An 18,220-nucleotide genomic window follows, 5' to 3' on the forward strand; every position below is an offset into this window, starting at 1 on the left:
TATTTTAATATTATTGCGGATTTAACAGTGGTTTTAGTCTTTCAGCGGTAGTTTCTTTGCTGGCGATGATTCTGCTCGAGCAAAATAATCGCATCATCACTGAGTTACTGGATTTGAAGTTCACGAACGCAAAAGAAGGGTATGCTTTTTTCTTCGTTTGTGTCATGTTCCATTTGCTCAATTTGCTGGCTTTTATTCAGTTTTTTGTGCATATAATAGACTGTATTGAACTCTCATCTTCTATTTGACTAAGAAGATTCCCTTAGAATTAGGTATCAATTAGTTATTTTAGAGGAAAACCAGATAACGTAGACGCACAATTTGCCGACTATGATGGTGTTTTGTATCACGCTTCGAATCCTGATGGGGACAAAACGAAGATTCGAGTGAGTGTTTTCCATAACTAGCTTGTCGTACAATCAGTTTTGGGTTCTATTATTTTTTGTGGTTAATTTTTTTAAACGTTTAACCTGTAACCACCCACAAGAGCGCTGAATGTTTTAAAGAATTCGTTAAAAAACAAATTTGTTTGCATAAATATCAAATATCTTGTTAAAGGAGAAATGTTTTCATTTACAACTTTGCAGTAGTAATTAGTTGTATATTCTGGATTTTTACAGCTGAGCATTGCATTGAAATTTTTCAAGGAACTCCAAGAGCATGGTGCGGATGCTGTGAGTGTTTGCTCTTGAATCTCTTGTTCTCATCTAAGTTTAATGACTTCTTTTAGTTACTGCGTCGAGAATATGGTTCTTACTTAACCACACCTGAACCTGGATATAACGTTTCGTTGCTGTTTGATCTCACGGCTCTTCCTGCTGATCATTCTGCCCTGAGTTAGAATGTTTATCAAAATCTATGTGAAAAAATCCTATTTTCTTAGGATTTCTTTTCGAACAGTTTTTTTCATATTTCTCTTAATTCGGTTCATGTCTGCAATTACCCTTTTCAGTTCAAAAAGCATCCATGCTAAAAAGGAATTGTTTCGCTTCTGTCTTCGAGAAATATTTTGAATTTCAAGAAACTGGACAGGAAGGAGAGAAGAGAGCAGTGATCAACTACAGAGAAAATGAAACTATGTTGGTAATAGGCGTAAAAATCCTCGCAATTTTAAGCAACGGTTGTTAGTCCCATTATGTATTTTTAGGTACATAGAGGCAAAATCTGATAGAGTTACAGTCATATTCAGCACGATTTTTAAGGATCCGGATGATGTGATCATTGGGAAAGTGTTTCTTCAGGTATGCTGTTCGTAATGGTTACCTGTTAAAAAATTTGATTTATTATCATTATTTATTTCAAAAAAATTATAAAAATTTTGGTGAAATTTTACTTTTGAACACCAACTAGTACAAGCGCTTTAATCTCTATGTTTAGCTCTCGGCTTTCACGGTTACATTTGGAACTCTGTGTATTAGTGTCGAATGTTCATTAAAAATTGAAAAGATCGTCTCTATTGATTGAAAACTAAAAACTGACTGTATCACGACGCTGTAGTACTCGCATCATCGAAGTAACCATGAAAACTTTCCTTCTGCAATAAGCAATAAATCAGCAACAGCGAACTTGTTAAAAAAAATCTTTATCCTGCACTACCTGCTCCCAATATGTAGCTTATATGTATTTTCAGGAGTTCCGTGAAGGACGTAAAGCGAGTCAGACTGCACCAGCAGTACTGTATTCGCTAGGAGAACCTCCACTTGAACTAAGGGATCAACCAGGAGCCCGAGTTGGTGAAAATGTCGGCTACATTACGTTTGGTCTGTGGACTCTCTCACTTTGCTCTTGGTAGAAAACATGGTACGGTTTTTGCTTCAGTGCTCTTTCCACGACACACCAACAAGAACGCACGAGACAACACCATCGATCTGATACATACATTCCGTGATTATTTACACTACCACATCAAGTGTTCGAAAGTGAGTGTTTCTTTCATTTCATCCCAACTAGTTCCTTCGTTTCTGTCGGTTTTTGTCGATGAAGGATGTTTCACGCGACTTGTGCGATATCGAGAACAAATATCCGTTTGTGTTTCACCTTAGATTCTCACTCAAGATTTACTTCTCTGCCATTCTCTCGTACCTGTTCATCCAACAGTCTCTTATAGCAAATAGTTATGATACAGTTACAAAAACGGCAAAAGTGCCATTGCGAACTTCTCTCCTTCACGGTACATGTACGATTTTTTAAAGTTCAAAATCACATATAAATCAGGTATACATGCACTCAAGAATGCGATCAAAAACGAACGACTTCCTGAAAGTTTTGAATCGTGCTCGCCCAGAAGTAAAGTTGGAGAAGAAAACCTTCAGGTTAGTAATTCATCGTTACAGTGTTATCAGTAATTGTGTATTTCTTTCCTCTTATTCTCCTTTACTTCAACTTAGAAAGTATATTCGATGAACAGAAAAAGACGGCTATGCATCACCACGTCATCAATAGATTCGAAGTTTGTTCGGAAAGTCAACTTTAATGAGAATAACTACGTTGTCCAAGAGGAGAGTACGAACTAACTACCGAATCTGAGAAATCTGCAAATGCTTAGCAATGGTAGTCTCTATAGGATGTTCTTTTGCTAGGGTTCTCCTTCTGCCGCTCTCTCAACGAACAGAAGCAGTACCAAATGTAAAATATTTATTCACTGTCTTCCCCTAGGTCAGAACCGCCGACTGACTTGTGGTGCAGCTGTGTAAGTGGGACGACACTGCAAAGATCTCACGCCACTCTTTCGCAATTGCACCACAAGTCAGGTCTGACTAGACTGCAGCAAAGTTCCATCTTCTGTGATTTTACTTGTGAACTAAAGGATTTTCTCTGCTTGCATTAGCCGAATTCTTAGTTTCAATAGATAACCTTTTTCCTTTATCGATATAAACGTACGAATTTTCAGATTTTCAAAGTCTTGCACCCATACTCAATTTTTTCCCTTCCAGTGGGCGATCTTACGTACCTAGCTAGGTTGGTCACCGCCTGCCCTGTGAAATCAAGTCAAGCCCACACGGATACTTCCGCCGCTTTATATTTAATAAAGTAATCTTCACTTATTTTTTATTTAATCATGTGCTTAGAATGGAAATAAAATGAATTTACTTAACAAGGCACATAATATGTACAGAGAATGTGACACTAATACTGGTATTTATATACGTGCCACAAAACAAAGTTGGTTTAAGAGGTTCTGAAAAAATCACATACATTAGCCATGCAAAAGCGAAATTATTCAAAAAGAGTAGACAACAAGTACAAGAAGTGACATTACAAAAGTTCGGGTCGCGGTTATGAACAAATGCGTTCTCAGTATCATAAGAGATCATTTAGCACCTAATAAAACACGGGTCCCAATGATGGCACCAACGCCTACAAGAGCTGCTGCTCCGATACCAATTAGACTCCACCGTCTACTGGATTTTCGGCGTTCGGCAGCTTCACGCTGAGCGGCATCACGCCGTATGATATCAGCAGCGATAAATGTGAAGTTCTTCTGGAATGCTATTGGTAGTCCCATTGCAACGTTTCACGCATTATCAAGTACGATATAACTTTGGACTTTGTACAAATCTTAAACTTACTAGTTCCATGAAAGAGATCTAAATTGTATTCTTTTGAGCTACACTACTTGCAAACGTGAGTAGGAAAGTGTTTACCAGAAAAAACAAAGTCTTTCGAAGTTTCGCACAATACCATTATGCGAATTCCCAAAACTATTGTTTACAAAGGTTACAGAATCACAAAACAATAAAGTTCATCATGGGAGTTGTCAAATCTGAGACACCTATCACGCATCATTCCGTATAGATATAGCAACCGAAACAAAATAAGACTGCACACCACCTTTGCCGCAAAGTAAGAAATCTTCGTTATCAAGCTCACCCAGCTTCTTTCGTCCTCGACCCATGTCAATCGTATCCGTTTGTCTATGAATTTTGCTGTATAGGTGGCAAGTTGTTGAACTTCGCGACGCAAGTTACGCGCATATAGCCTAGCTGCTACTAATCCTCCAAATGAGATTAATCCTACCTGAAATAAACCCAGAATACGAATCCAACTCTCATATGACCACTGCTGATAATTCTATAAAACAAACCAGTCTTCCATAGGACATTCCATTCTCCATTTCGTCTGCTGTTCTTCCAAACTCATCCACAATCTGAAAACCCACGCCTTTGCAAATTTATCTCTAAATTGTTTATTTGTATGCTTTTTTTATCCACGAACCTCACAGTAACGGCTAAAGGTCAAATTTTCATTTTCTAATAACTCGTCAGCGAATTCATGTAGCTCAACTCGATGCCGACGCTCGAAGATATGAGCAACTTTCCTGAAACGACTAACTTTCTGTTAACCGGAAAAATGCATTTAGTAAAGAGAAAAACTATCGCGTTTATTTTTGAAATATAGGTAATGAGTAACCTCAAACTAGAACAACACTGCTACTACTCAGCTCAGACATCAACCAACCTAAGTTTCAAACCAACAGCAATTTTTTTTAGGTTTTATTCAACTGAGGTTTGTGGAGTGTTTGGAGCTGTACCCTAAAAGCTCAAAAAAAGGAACAATTCCACTTGTCATTCCATGATACTTTTTTCTTGAGATTTTCCAATAGAAGAAACACGCCAAGACCCATACGCTACCTCATCATCTCATGTTCAGGTTGCGTGCCGAATGGTAACTCTGGTTGCTCGAACCATTCTAGCTTGTCCTGTTTTATTCTCCATGCAATATAGTCAACCTGAACGAGAATTGTTGACTTACACACCGACCAAATGCGTTCATTAAAACATTGCTGAACAAAAAAACCCAACCACGAAACCCTCCACTTGAAGCCTGGGTTCTTCAAAATCTGGCGCTCCATTACGTACTGTTTCGCTCATTGTCTACCTATAACATTTATTCACTATTACACGTACACCACAGATACAATCGACATACCGACGAGCAACAATAAAATCGATTATCGATCGTACTAAATAATACTATACTGCCTACTGTAGATAACCGGGAGGAGTGACCTAGGTACTACGGAAATATGCGGATCTATAGAGATTTTGAAGCTTCGGAAGTGGAATCAACAGAATAGAGAGACGACAACGGAAAAGAGGAGTAAGCAAATTCAATGCTTCTTCGCTGTGTGTTCTTCGCAGCATTGTTTTGGCCAGGCATTGACCACCACTGCAGCAGCAATAATAGCCGAGAGACCAAGAACCAGGTAGCCGCTTTTGTAGATCTATAAGTAAAACTGACCTGAGTAAAACTGATCCTCAACAATTCAATACAATTAAAAACATTCAACAGAAATTTGAAGTTCATAAAATGAGAAGAACTGAATAAGAACGTAGGGGCACAGTTGACCCTACTGACAATCATTTTGACCCAAATTCATCAAGAGCTGCATCCGACATATTTGTCCTTGAGAGGACAAGTACCAGGAAATGAAACCTTTTTTCAGAGCGAGATATCCTGGAAAGTTTTCATGCCGCTTATTCCGTGGCACTATATCTACACTATATACCTCTGCTAGCTGCAAGCGATGGTCATCCTTATAGTATCAAATCCAATCAGGTATTTGAGTATACGCTCTTGGCACGCACGAGCTATATAACTTGCACAGTTCTCTGGCGGAAGCTACCGAGACATTGCAAAATGGTGATGTCTTCCACCACATCGCCGGAGCCTAATCCATAGTCAAATACCTATAGGGAGCATGGAATCTCCGATAACAACACTCAATTTCGATATGCTGTCGGGACACTGTCGATCTGCGCTGCTCGAGTCGCTCGGTGTCGATGGGGAGTTTAGGCAAACACACCAAGTCTCAGAAGCTATGTATGTGACGAATGAATGGATTTTATAGAGCTGTAGATCGAGGAGCTTGGGCAAAGCCAAGTTCAAAGACAACATCTCGACGAAGATGCGGCAACCTCGTCAGGCGAAAACCAGATCAGCCATTAAATATGTAACTAGTGATATTCATACATGCGATAGTGCAGCCGCTGCTATAACCCTCTCCACTTTAGGACAGTTGGCGAAGATCTTCATCACTTGAGCTGCACCTCACAAGCTAATGGACTGGACTCTCTCCACCTGACGAGAGTCCGGCTCCTCCCTATCACACCCATGGTTATTCCATATACGTTACGTTACTTTTATACAAGGTTTGGATTACCTTTTATCAAATAAAAATATGCGCACAAATAAATGGACTAGACGGCAAACACATTAATTCAACAAAGGATATGTTCATCCAGCGAATGGTTATATCGACAAAGCCGTTTTGCACCTAATTTGAGCCAAATCAACCAACACTTGATAGGATGATGGAAAAAAGAAGGTGCCGATTGTTCCATAACTCACTCACTTTGATTTATTTGCAGGTGGGTATTGTCGCTTCGCTTCAGTTTCCCGCATCTTCGTCGATACGTGTCGTTCTTGAACATACCTTTACACAAACTCAATTTGCATAGAATCTATCCGTTCGCCACTCTGTTCCACAGCGTGCGAGACTTAGCAGCCCGCTAACTGCGCATCTATACGGAATGACCTGAGTGCCTTCAGGCTGACAATGTCCGGCACCGAAAAGAGAGCTGTTACCGAAGATTCCATGCTCTCTTGTTATCAGACCTATTCGAGTTGGACTTCGGCAATGTGCTCAAAGACAGAATTTCTCTGTAACAACTTCTGGATAACCTCCACCACACAACTGCGCGTGTAGGTGCGTACACTAAAAAGTCTGACTGCATTTATTGCAAGCAGGGCCACCGCGAACAAATAGCAGTCCGAATCCTATTAGAAGGTTTCATATCAGTTCTCCATCCTATTGTACTTATCCTACCGAAAACAAATACTTTAGATGTCTGCCAAAAGATATCAAATACCTTTAATTCAAAGAAGAATCACATTAGAGAATTTTATGTGATTCGGGCAAGATAACAATACTAGAGTTATGTTTTTTATTTTTTTATTTTGAACAACTCTGAACTCTCATTAATGTCAGAAAAAAGTACTAACCGCTTTGGTGTTATCCACTCCCTTCGCAAGATCAAATCCGATGAATCGAATCCCGTTCAATGTGTGGAAGATAATGGGGAACGCAATTACAAACTAAAAAAAAGTACTAGAAAACAGAACATTGAAATTTTTCACGTAGTGCTAGTGTTAAAAGATTGCCGTATCTCGTAGCTACCTTGAAAACAGATGTGATAATTGGCGGAATATGCCAGCTACGGATGTACTCAACAAACTGTGTAAAGTTGAAGGGAAGTGCTGCGAATCCAATGCCTAAAATTAGAAATACTCTACAAAAGTTTGAGTGGAATAGCCAAATTCTTTAAAAAAAAAAGAGAAACATACTTCCGAAGAGCAGTACTCCAGCCATAACACATCCGGTAACACGATGAAGACCCGAAACCTACAACTAGGATAGGTGGAACCTGAAATGTCTTTTTTTTTTGAACTGAGCTAAAAACCTACCATCCAGGTAAGCTGAGGTTGGTAGACAGTAAGATGTGGTGAGATCGGACGTCCGAGTTTCTTCTGTCGCATAAGATACGCCCATCCCCATTCCTGGATTGGCGTCTTCACATCACGACGAACCAACGTGCTGGCGATAAGTCGCGACGTCATCACTTGACGAGGGGTTACACGGCAAAGAATTCGGCTCATCAACATCTTTCACCTAGAGAAACGGTTTAAAAAAAAAGACAACCAAAAACAGCACAACATATCAACACATATTACATTGTAATACAACAAAATTGATGACCGAGCGGCAGATCATAGCTGCATGAAGGTACAGTTTGGTCAAAACGACATGAATCACGAATAGTTGCGTAAGCATCTGCGCTCGAAGCGGCGCGGGAGCGTATCGGTTGGGATCGTGTAAGGATCCTTGCTTCCGCCACCCATCTCTGCGGTTCGCCAAGGTCTCACCTTGATTCCAACCGCTGTTTCCACTTTTGACCCGACTGTATCGTTGGATATGAGTTTTTTCTTTTAATTGCATGCCAGCACCAGAAACTCATAGAAATAAGACGGAATATAGATATATATTAATATTTATATATGGCGCTATTTTCACGATATCAATATTTATATTTACCGAATATGCACTTCTATTGGTATATACAATGATAAGCAGAGAAATATACAATATGTAACAGTATAACATTTCTATTTCTATTGTAGTATGTCATTCTCATAGTCCACAAAGCAAGCAAATAGGTCTAGAAAACTCATTTCAAACAAGATTCCCTGTGAAGCTCGTCTTGTGAAGAATAATAAATCCGTTTGGAATTCTCTTGGAGAATAGAACTTTCAGTGCCCCGCGATAAACCTGCAACTCATGGGCAGCCCGAAATAAACCAAAGCAGAAGGAATACACTAAGTTGACAATGATCGTCTACCATACAATACAATCTCAGCTTCAAATTCCAAAGGACGATTACCTGCAGGAGGAGCCCGAGGATCCTAATCCTTTAAACAACATAGGAATCGCAGCAAATGACAGGTTGCAGCAGTATGAAGAAAAAAGTGACCAAGACATGTCAGCAGTGATGGACGAGCATTACACGAAGACTTTAAAAGCACACAACCCATACCATCAGGATCCGAAGAAGCAAATCCCCAAAAATTCTAGACTCTTCTTCAAGATAAAAGAATGCGACCTAATTTTATTGATTTACTGGTTTTAGTTGAACATAGTGTATATAGTTCGATATCCTCAAAACCTACGGTTGCTTTCTATTCATGCGAAACAAAGAGGAGAAACACAGGACATTTGCTACCATGCTTACGATGGAACGGGGGCTCGTTGCGAATCGCCTGCGATGTGTTGTATGAATATGAAAAAGCAGACGGAGTGATGGTGAGCTCGTCGTCATATCGATCGATCATTTTATGCTGTCTCCATAGCGTTTTTCAACAAATCTTTTGAGTAAATGAAACCATTGGTCAAGTGGACAATGAAATGGAAACACTCGTAGTGGAGACAGTTCTCCTCGCACAACACCAAAAATTTTTCTAAAGTTTAATAGTAAAGTAGGTCCAATGAAGTTAGAAAACCTCAAATACAAGAGAAGAGCTCATGAAAATTGAATATTGATCCAACTTTCTTCGCATAGATAGATCATCATCATCATCATAGATCCACAAGACTACATCTCAAAAGTGGTATATGTCATTAATTCGAAAAATCCAGCAATGTGTTCATCTTAGAGGTCAGATATCCCTGTTGAAATCCAATGCAACACGCGCAGGCGATCTGAACTACTGCAAATCGGTTCTTGAATTGTACAATGAGACACATAGGAAAATCAATGGGCCCCGAGGAAGTACAACACAAAGTGCACTCGCTCACAATCAATAAAACAACACCACAGATGCTCCGTTGCGGGCACATCACAAGGAAAAAAGAAGCCACGGTAAAATCTGGGTATCATCAGCGGATCGACGATGATATCGAAGAAAGTATGCGCATTCAACAGTCCCACATCCAAGTGGGCCCGGAAAAGAACGAAACACATGCGGGCGTTCGGGATGCACTGAAAATGCGCCAAGTGCGACTCGCTTGACGCCAGTCATTTCGCTGGCTCAAATCGCCAAATGTGTATATACGTGCGTACTGCTTTGACGACATTTTTGCGAACACCGTGCAAAATTTTGACAGAGTGCCGAACTAGTTCGATAGTTGCTGCGGAGAAACAGGTCAACTTTTGTCTATTTGTGAGGAGCTTTAGATGATTCAACAACACAGTAAAAAGACGGATATATGGAACAGTGAAATAAAACAGAATAGATAGGAACGACAATTCAGAACAAGCTGAAAAAGATGGGATGAAGTGATGTTGTCGAGTAAACAGTGCAATATCTATGTTTCCTGTTTCTTTCTTTCTTCTCTTTTTTTTTTGTTTTGCCGGTGAAGTTTTGGTGAAACTTCATTTATTCTCTTCCATCTTGACAACATCGTCTTCATCAGAGGCCAAAGAATGACAAAACAAGGAAACATAGATCCAGTTCACAACGCCGGGATTTCAGGAAGAGGGAGCTTTACAGAGAGAATGCAACATTTATTTTCACATGAGGTTGTGTGCGTACAAAACTTATTACTAGTTGCTCGCAGGGGGCCTTGCCCTTGTACTGAACGAAATCAAGCATGTGAGTATTATACGCCCAGATAAGGTACGAGCTACATATCTTACATATCTTATATTATATATATATATATATATATACTTATATACATATATCTTACATATATTATCTTACAAAAAAACGTTTGTTTTAATTTATAAACGCAAAAAATTCTACTCCGATGTCTCTATAGATAAACCTAATTATAGAAATTATAGCATCTATGACCTTATAACTTTACTCGAATATATTCTAGAGAATAATTTTTGTAAAGTAGGAAGCAGATTATTTAAACAAATCGTAGGGGTCCCACAAGGTAATAATACCAACCCAGTTCTAGCAGACCTTACCCTCTCATATTATGAGTACATTTGCGCCTCTAATATTTTTAAACCCAAATTTAATTCCCATCCATTTAGATGTATGGATGATCTACTAATCATACATAATGCAGAAGAAAAAAATCCTTACAAATATCCTAGACCAAACTTACCATAATGTTTTGACGTTGGAAAAAACTAATAGTACAAATTACGAATGTTATTTTTTTGGACCTACATATTTGTTGTTCTAACGACCATTTGTACACTAAACAATACAACAAGACAGACTCATTCAATTTTACTGTCCCTGCAGTGGCAAATCTTTTATTTCTAATACCCTTAAAACCGCTACCATATATATTGAGACTCTCCGAATATCTAGGAATTGTAGTTTTTATTCAGATTTTATAGACAGACTACAGATCATGCTCACGCTTCTGAGTACTTTAAAGTATGACAAGAACATTATTATTCAGGCTATTTTTAAATGTTTTATTAATAACAAACATATCATTTATAAGTATCTTGAACTATATAGAATACGTAGTTTTGAAGCATTTATCTGACGGGAGACCTGAAGACACCTGTCGTCGATAGGCAGCTCAAACGAAACGTCAAGCTTCGCAGGTTGTGGAACACGCGACGAATGGATGAATTCTATGCAAGGTCTTGTTGTAGATCTGGGCTATGTTCAAGGACGACGCACTTCGTACCATTGACACCGTTGATCGATTGTAGACTTTAGATTGATGTCGTTATTCCTTCACCATCATTGTTGTCGCCTGCGGCAGTATCATCGACATCGATAATCGTAAAGGGGTTTTTGGCCTTAGGTAACCCTTTGACAGCTTTGAATCCTCCAGTAGCTCGGTCGCCTGCACACTTTCTATATCTTCCCTGATAAACATTCCAAAGAACCTACCACCTCTTCGGTTTTTTCAAAAAGGGTATTAATTTCCTTCAGTCTCCGGCATCCACTAAATACCTTTGCGAAGATTTTTGTACTGGAGATATCATCAACGGTCAATTAAGTGAAGCAAGCCATTCTGGCAAAGCAGGACTTTCTTCAGCACTCTTGTGCATAAAGATTTGCGAGTATCTTTGCCTCAGTTCTGCTATTCATGGAATGTCGTTTTAATTTCGTTTGTTCTTCGTTGAAATGCAGATGGTGTAGTTATAATAACACTCGTAAACCTCAGTTATGTCAGTAATCCCTCTCCTAGTTGGTTGTGGACTTCAATAATCTTCTGCATGAGATCATTATAACTCGGGTCAAAACGACACGAAGCACGGTGCAGTTGCTCAAGAGGTTGCGCTCGAAGCGACACAGTGTAGATAGCGGTTGGAATCAAGGTGGGACAATCGCCAACTACAGCAATGATCGGTGGTAGCAGGTGTCCCCACTCGATCTTAACCGCTGCGCTACATGGCCCCACTTCGAACGCGACTGCACCGAGTTTCAGGTCATTTTAATTATACTAAAGTGAGCTTAACTGTTTTGACGATAACTGTTCTGTGATTACGCAATTTAACGGGAAAAAGGGAAAGAAGGGAACCACGAAATTTACGATGTGGGTACCTCTGTAAGAAAACATGGAGGTCACGAATATAAACACGATCACGCTTAATTCCCCTGGTTGTCCTGAAAACATCTACCAGCGAGAGTTGACGGAGGAACAAGGTAATCAGAACGTGCATTGTCCGCTCGTTTGCGGACGTAATCCGTATGGATGAGCCCACGCGCATGCGACGCTGTTAGATGTCTCGTATAGAACATCGATCGACAAGCGCGCCCTTTTGCAGGAGAATTAGTGGTTTTGTTGTCTATGATCTGGATTAGGGTCACTTACCACTGCATCGCAATCAACATCAAGAATTCGGTAAATAACTTCAGTAGTACTTGATGAAACAATACGAACGTCCGAGATTGTCTGAATTCTTCCCAGACAAAAATTTACTTGCTGAATAGCGAAAATAAAACATGCCTGATGAGAGATCGTTATAGTTCAAAAATTAGCAAAAGATAATATCTTTAGAAGGTATGGGATTCAAAATCGTAATGAAAAATAATGGGACAAAAAGGCAATACAAAAGTGAAAATTTACTTACATTACAACAATCATACCTACGGAGAACGAAATATAATGGTAAAAGATATATAAGAGAAAGAAAGGCCAGGCTGAAAACCGAAAATCACGTGAGACCTGCCGAGGCTCTACTCGCACACACGTTGAGATCTAGCAATTAATACTCTTCTTCGTCTTCAATAAAACGCATCTCTTCGGACGGTGCTATGGTAAAGGACGAAGATAAACCGTCTCCACTTATCCCTGATGTAGACTTTTCTGTCCCTTTCTTTTCGGCCTTTCGCTTTCTAGTTTCTTCCGACTTATAAGCCTATAACAAAGTTACTCTAAGATCAGACTAATTCATAAGATGAAGTGCAAGAAAAATCACCATAAAGGCAAACAGAAGAGTTTCATGTACTAATACCTATATATGCATCTTTCTAATTATTTTTTACTGCACAGCTGAACACTGAAGCTGAACAACGAACACTCATCGGATACGAACCTCTTCCAAATATTGGGATTTGATGCCGCAGCGACTGCACATATCAGCTAAATTGAAATTTGCATTCGATTTGCATGCACCGCTTGCTGCATTGCAGGAAACACGCATCAGGGATCGTCCCATCATCAGTATCGACAATTACACCATCTATTGCTGCGATGCCGATGAAAGGAAAGTAAGAGACTGCGCAATAGCTGTGAGGAACGACTACAACAGCCATCAATGCGTTGATTTCCATGATATCAAGCCAGCAGGCAGTAATTGTTGGAACTGCGAAAGCAAAGATGAACTTGAACAACAATCTGTCAAAGATGGACTTGAACAATAATCAAGTCGTCTGATAGAGCTTTGCGAGCAGATGAACTTAATCATTGCGTCCACGTTTAAGAGAAGTCATCGACATCATCAGCTCACTTGGGAAGAGGCAACCCCTTTAACGCCAAAAGAGCAACGAAATGGGAAGATGCCGACCTTTAAGCTTCGGCTCGATTACGCTCTAACGAACAACATCCATTCGTCAGATATAAGAAAATATAGAGCTGTCTGGGACGTCGCACTCGATTCCGACCACCGCCCAGTTCTTCTCAGCTTTATAGTACGGTTCCAGAAAAGGTATCGGGGATTTCAACATCAACCGAAGCTCGACTTGGTAGGTCTGAAAAACGAGGAACCCATTAAAAAAAAAGTTTCTTCAACGAGTGTCGATCAGTATTGGATTACGGACCAGGAAGAGAGTGGACGACGCTAACTCTTCCAATAAATGCATTCAAGACGCTGCAAAGAAAATGCTCCCGGCAGCACCAAGGAAAAAGTTCGCCTTTGCATCTGCGGAGACAAGATCCACGTACAAATCTGTATGTGTAGTTTGCCTTACTGGTGATTTCAACCAAGAGAAGCGTCTGAAGAGGTTGCATCGTCAGCTGAAACGTGATAATGAGAACGAATGAAGAGCGAAGGAGTTTGAAGAGGTGGGCCAGGACAAGAACCCGAGAAAACCCTATGCTATGCTAAGGCAGTATAGTGGCAAAATGAAGATGTGTGCGCGTATCCTAAACATAACCAAAGGAGTTGCTGTCAGAGAGGCAACCTTGCCCATCTGAAATGATCATTTCAAGCCCTTGTTGAACCGGCAAGCGCCGTCTGTCTTTGAAGTCGAACATGTCCAACGACCAACATACACGGCAACCACCGAAGAACCACCGATGGAGTCGCAGGTTTCCTTAGTGTCCAAAAAATTAAGAATGGAGAATTTGGCGGAGACGATGGAATTAGCGCAGAAATGGTGAAGTCTATTTCTCCATCTGTGATCCCTGAAATGGAGAGATCATCCGTTGAATGTGGGTTGACGAAAGGATACTTGACTCGCGAAGACACGCTTTCATAAATCACTCCCACCAGAAGTTATCTGTGACGGACCTTCGGTACTATCCAATAATATCTTTTTTGCGTGTTATGTACAAGTTGTTGAAGTAAAACATCCCGGCTCATCAAACAATGCGAAGAAATAACAAGCGACGAGCAAGCCTCTTTCGTCCTGGCCGATCTACGATTATTTTATTTCTTTCTAGGGAGAGTGGTGGAAGTGTAGCGGCGGCACTCGAAGCCTATGCAGTTAGCCTTCCTAGATTTCGAAGCGGTTTTCGACTATCCTCACCAAAGCCGTCTCTTCAACGCGCTTCGCGACAGAGATATTACAGCGTTTCAATGATCGCGTTTGTCGAAAAAATGAACAGATGCATAACAGAAGTCTGGTGTTCGGACATGATCCGAGTTTAATTCACCGTTCGAGGTGGAAACTCGAGTAAGACAAGGGCTGTTGCGGGACTTTTTCTGTTCAACTTTGTCGTCGATGTGGTTCTTGCACCATTTGAACGTCTTTTGGTCGACCTCGAGTATGTAGTAATACTTGCTTCAAGCAACAGGATGTTGCTGCATCTCGTCGACATTGTATCAAACTTAGCTGCAGCCTATGGTTTACGACTCAACCCTGATAAATCAGAAGTTTAATGTGAGGAGAATAATTAAAGTGTGGAAGAGCAACTGGTGCAGTTCGAACACCATCTAGATGTACTATATCGTTCCAACTAGAAAATGGAACAAGGCGGGACTCCTTCTGTTCAATTTTGCCGCCAATGATATCACGTAGGGAATAGCTGAGCAGTTTCCCGCCAATGTCGTTTTAGCACCGTTTGCAAGTCCCTTTGTGGATCTCGAGTACGCCGAAGATGTAGTAGTATTCCCTTCAAGCAACACGACGTTACAACATGTTGCCAACCTTGCATCGGAATTAGCCTGCATGTGCGAGTGCATCCTGATAAATGAAAGCAGATGCGGTTCTCGTCGAGACCCTCAGCGGAAATCAGGTGGACGGACAACCAATTGAACTTGTGAGTGAGTTCTCTTATTTGGGCTGCATGCTGAAAAACGATAACAGCTACGAGAGAGCTATTTAGCAAAGGTACACTAAAGCCAAACTCGTCTTTCAAATCATTGACCGAGTCCCTGTGGTCGACCTCCATTCTCAACGAAGTCAATCTGCGAGTCTACCTGTCTGCAATTCGCCCTATCATGATGAACGGATCGGAGACTTGGGCCGTCGACGGAGAAGCTTGACTTCATGACGAGAAAGCTGTTTAGACGACTGTCAGGCTATTTTTGGCCGATGCTGTGCCAAAGAAATTTACTCGGAAGTCGATATGGTGTACCGGACATGATGACATGTGGAAAGCATCAGCATCTTGTCGCCCCTCCAAAGTAGTCACAGAAAATCGTCCTCTCTCTTTGATCACGTTATGAGGAGATCGTCTGATCGTCTTGTCCAAGTTGTACTGAGGATGCTCCCAAATCTGAACTGGAAAAGGCCTCCTGGTTGTAAAAGAAAGTTCTGGACGGAAGTCGTAAAGGAAGATCAGAGGGCATTTGGCATTTACAGGCAGTTCAGTCGTGACGTAGACTGGCCGATTACGGAATAGTAACGGATGGATAGATTCATTACGAGCTCTAGCTGAAAATCGAACAGCATAGGTTCTGATATGTCTAAGGACGGCACACCCCAGCGAAGATGCGATAGTCGCCTTAGGCCGTAACACTCGCCCGACTGAGTCAGGGAGTCAAAACTTCCGCCCATGAGTAATACAACTGTTTAGTTCTCATAAAAGATCCTCAGTACCTTACAGTAGAATAATTTAAACGAAATCCTGGACTTCCACAAACATATGTGCTTCTTTCCAGCAGAACCTCCTCTTATGCACATGTTTCGAGCGGAAAAGGGTTGCTATGTGTAAAGATTATCATCATAAGATGAAACACAGTACGCACACTCACTATAACTGCACTCTACACATTATAGTAGAGTCGAAACGACATTAGGCACGGTGCTGTTGCATAAGTGGTTGCGCTCGAAGCGGTTAGCATCGAGTGACAACGCCTGCTAACACGGTTCACTGCTGCAGTCCGCGATGGTCCCAACTCGACTTCAACCGCTACCTCCACCGCGCTGTTTCGAGCGCAACTGCTTACGCAACTGCGCTGCAAGTATGACTTCTTATAGAAACGACCTCAGCAAAACCAGCGTTAGTTATGTAACAAGGGAGGTCTTGAAGATAATGTTGGTCGCTCGGGAGAACTTTCGGTAACACGAGACCCGAAATCCGCCTCTTTTCACAGCTTTTTGAAAAACACGGGTCTCAGCGGATTTTGCTCCTATAAATCTCAAAAACCGTGGTAGTCTGCCATTTTGCCTTATTTCGATGACTAAATGAACAAGAAATTGACCTTGTTCGCTTTCCAAGCTTCCAACGCTTCTTGTAGTGGAGTGGTTAGATGATCGCATTCGATGACACGAAATGCCTGAAGTAAAACCTCATTCTCACAAATTCATGTAGCTATACTCCATTGCCACACCTGAAATATGTCCTCCGGAGTAAGAATTTTCCGCCGTTTTGTCGATGCGAACTCACAAGCATGAGAGCTCATCTGATGAATGAATACCTAAATGGATGGTGGCGCAGTTTCTCTGTCTACCTCCGTGATCTTTGTTCCTTCAACAAGATAGGAGTAGGAAAAAAACGAGACCAAAATCTCGAAGAACTTACGGATGCAGCTCGACCGATAGCTGTGCGTGCCTCCTTTGAAACTGAACCGGTTGGACCGATAGCACGATCTACGATACGGCTAACAACCGCCGGAGGTAGGCGCATGTCTTCCACTTTGGTGTCCTGTACCATGGTTCCTGAGCGTAAACAGTGAATAAAGGGTGACGTCAGTAAAAGTGTTCTATATTAACTTCGGCATAACCTAAATCGTAATGGTTTATACGAGCTGTGACTACACTATTTATAAAGACGATTAGGGAACAATGAACGGAAATAAGCTGAGTTCCGCAATCTACAACCCAAACTCGACGCTTTCGCTGTAGGATTGTCTGCAAGACGTCAAAATTGTGTTGCCTTTGAAAGAATCCAATCAACAAGTGAAGCTTCCTTAAAGGGGAGTGAATCTGACGAATGAAGTAAACCTTAAAGGCATCACCCCACGAATCTGGGGTGGTGCGGATTTCAGGTGGAGAGTTCCTATACGGGGTCGTAGATTACGAAGAGGAAGATGATTCCGTCCATTCCTCCCTAATTGCCGTAGAAAACGGCTCGGAAGATGCGGCGCGTGCACAAGGCTGGCGCGCTCCAACCGAACTCGTTGTAGAAAATAGTGCGCCGGATCGCTCGGGCCGTTTTTTACGGTAATTAGAAAAAAATAGACGGAATCTCTCCATAATCTACGACTCCGTACAGGCATAACCCACCTGAAACCCGCACAACTCCAGATTCGTGGGGTGATGCCTTTAACTGTTTGCACTCCATTACTCAAAACCTTCTCATAAGCATATGAAATCAAGAGATTTTAAACTCCTGTACTGCTGAACAACTAATTAGTTGAACATTTATTAATTCAAATGTTGCACCAGCTTCGAATTTACATAAGACACTTGTATACATTTTCTTGTACACCCTAGGAACATGCAAAATTATCTACTACACACATATCAGATCTCAAAAATCCCGGGTACCCCACGCGGATCACACACACACGTACGTAAAAGCAGACTAAACGCTTTAGTTAAAAAGAAACAGAGAAAAGAAGAAACACTCGAATATTAAAAAGAGAGAATTTAGGAAAGATCCAGAGGCAGTATAGTTAACGAC

At 41.0% G+C, this 18,220-nt stretch overlaps 5 protein-coding genes across 7 annotated transcripts; 2 read left to right on the plus strand and 3 right to left on the minus strand.

The window, feature by feature from the left end:
- Nucleotides 1–65: 65 nt before the first annotated feature.
- RB195_011764 (uncharacterized protein) lies at nt 66–2,958 on the plus strand (the record flags this gene model as incomplete). The annotated part of the gene is made up of 10 exons (XM_064193325.1): nt 66–139; nt 293–386; nt 621–674; nt 731–836; nt 953–1,079; nt 1,148–1,241; nt 1,631–1,760; nt 1,819–1,919; nt 2,215–2,312; nt 2,934–2,958. 10 exons carry the CDS (start codon nt 66–68, stop codon nt 2,956–2,958), a joined length of 903 nt encoding a protein of 300 aa, XP_064050908.1.
- A 352-nt stretch (nt 2,959–3,310) lies between these two features.
- On the minus strand, nt 3,311–4,871 carry RB195_011765 (uncharacterized protein; the record flags this gene model as incomplete). The annotated part of the gene is made up of 6 exons (XM_064193326.1): nt 3,311–3,481; nt 3,871–4,017; nt 4,085–4,147; nt 4,216–4,318; nt 4,632–4,729; nt 4,803–4,871. The coding sequence occupies 6 exons, from the start codon at nt 4,869–4,871 to the stop codon at nt 3,311–3,313; spliced, it is 651 nt and encodes a 216-aa protein (XP_064050909.1).
- Nucleotides 4,872–5,110: 239 nt separating this feature from the next.
- Nucleotides 5,111–7,665, minus strand: RB195_011766 (uncharacterized protein; the record flags this gene model as incomplete). Of its 2 annotated transcripts, none has more annotated exons than XM_013450187.2 (5): nt 5,111–5,224; nt 7,006–7,098; nt 7,181–7,275; nt 7,348–7,405; nt 7,468–7,665. In XM_013450187.2, 5 exons carry the CDS (start codon nt 7,663–7,665, stop codon nt 5,111–5,113), a joined length of 558 nt encoding a protein of 185 aa, XP_013305641.2. The 2 variants fall into 2 exon arrangements, with proteins under 2 accessions (XP_013305641.2, XP_064050910.1); XM_064193327.1 differs by having other exon boundaries at nt 7,468–7,620.
- A 1,625-nt stretch (nt 7,666–9,290) lies between these two features.
- On the plus strand, nt 9,291–9,566 carry RB195_011767 (uncharacterized protein; the record flags this gene model as incomplete). The annotated part of the gene is made up of 1 exon (XM_064193328.1): nt 9,291–9,566. The coding sequence occupies one exon, from the start codon at nt 9,291–9,293 to the stop codon at nt 9,564–9,566; it is 276 nt and encodes a 91-aa protein (XP_064050911.1).
- A 3,126-nt stretch (nt 9,567–12,692) lies between these two features.
- On the minus strand, nt 12,693–17,878 carry RB195_011768 (uncharacterized protein; the record flags this gene model as incomplete). 2 transcript variants are annotated; one of them, XM_064193330.1, is made up of 5 exons in its annotated part: nt 12,693–12,845; nt 16,797–16,871; nt 16,926–17,012; nt 17,117–17,253; nt 17,821–17,878. In XM_064193330.1, the coding sequence occupies 5 exons, from the start codon at nt 17,876–17,878 to the stop codon at nt 12,693–12,695; spliced, it is 510 nt and encodes a 169-aa protein (XP_064050912.1). The 2 variants fall into 2 exon arrangements, with proteins under 2 accessions (XP_064050912.1, XP_064050913.1); XM_064193329.1 differs by lacking the exon at nt 17,821–17,878 and having other exon boundaries at nt 17,117–17,248.
- Between the last annotated feature and the right edge of the window lie 342 nt (nt 17,879–18,220).

This window comes from Necator americanus, chromosome III, assembly GCF_031761385.1.
Source record: "Necator americanus strain Aroian chromosome III, whole genome shotgun sequence".
Taxonomy (NCBI): Eukaryota; Metazoa; Nematoda; class Chromadorea; order Rhabditida; family Ancylostomatidae; genus Necator; species Necator americanus.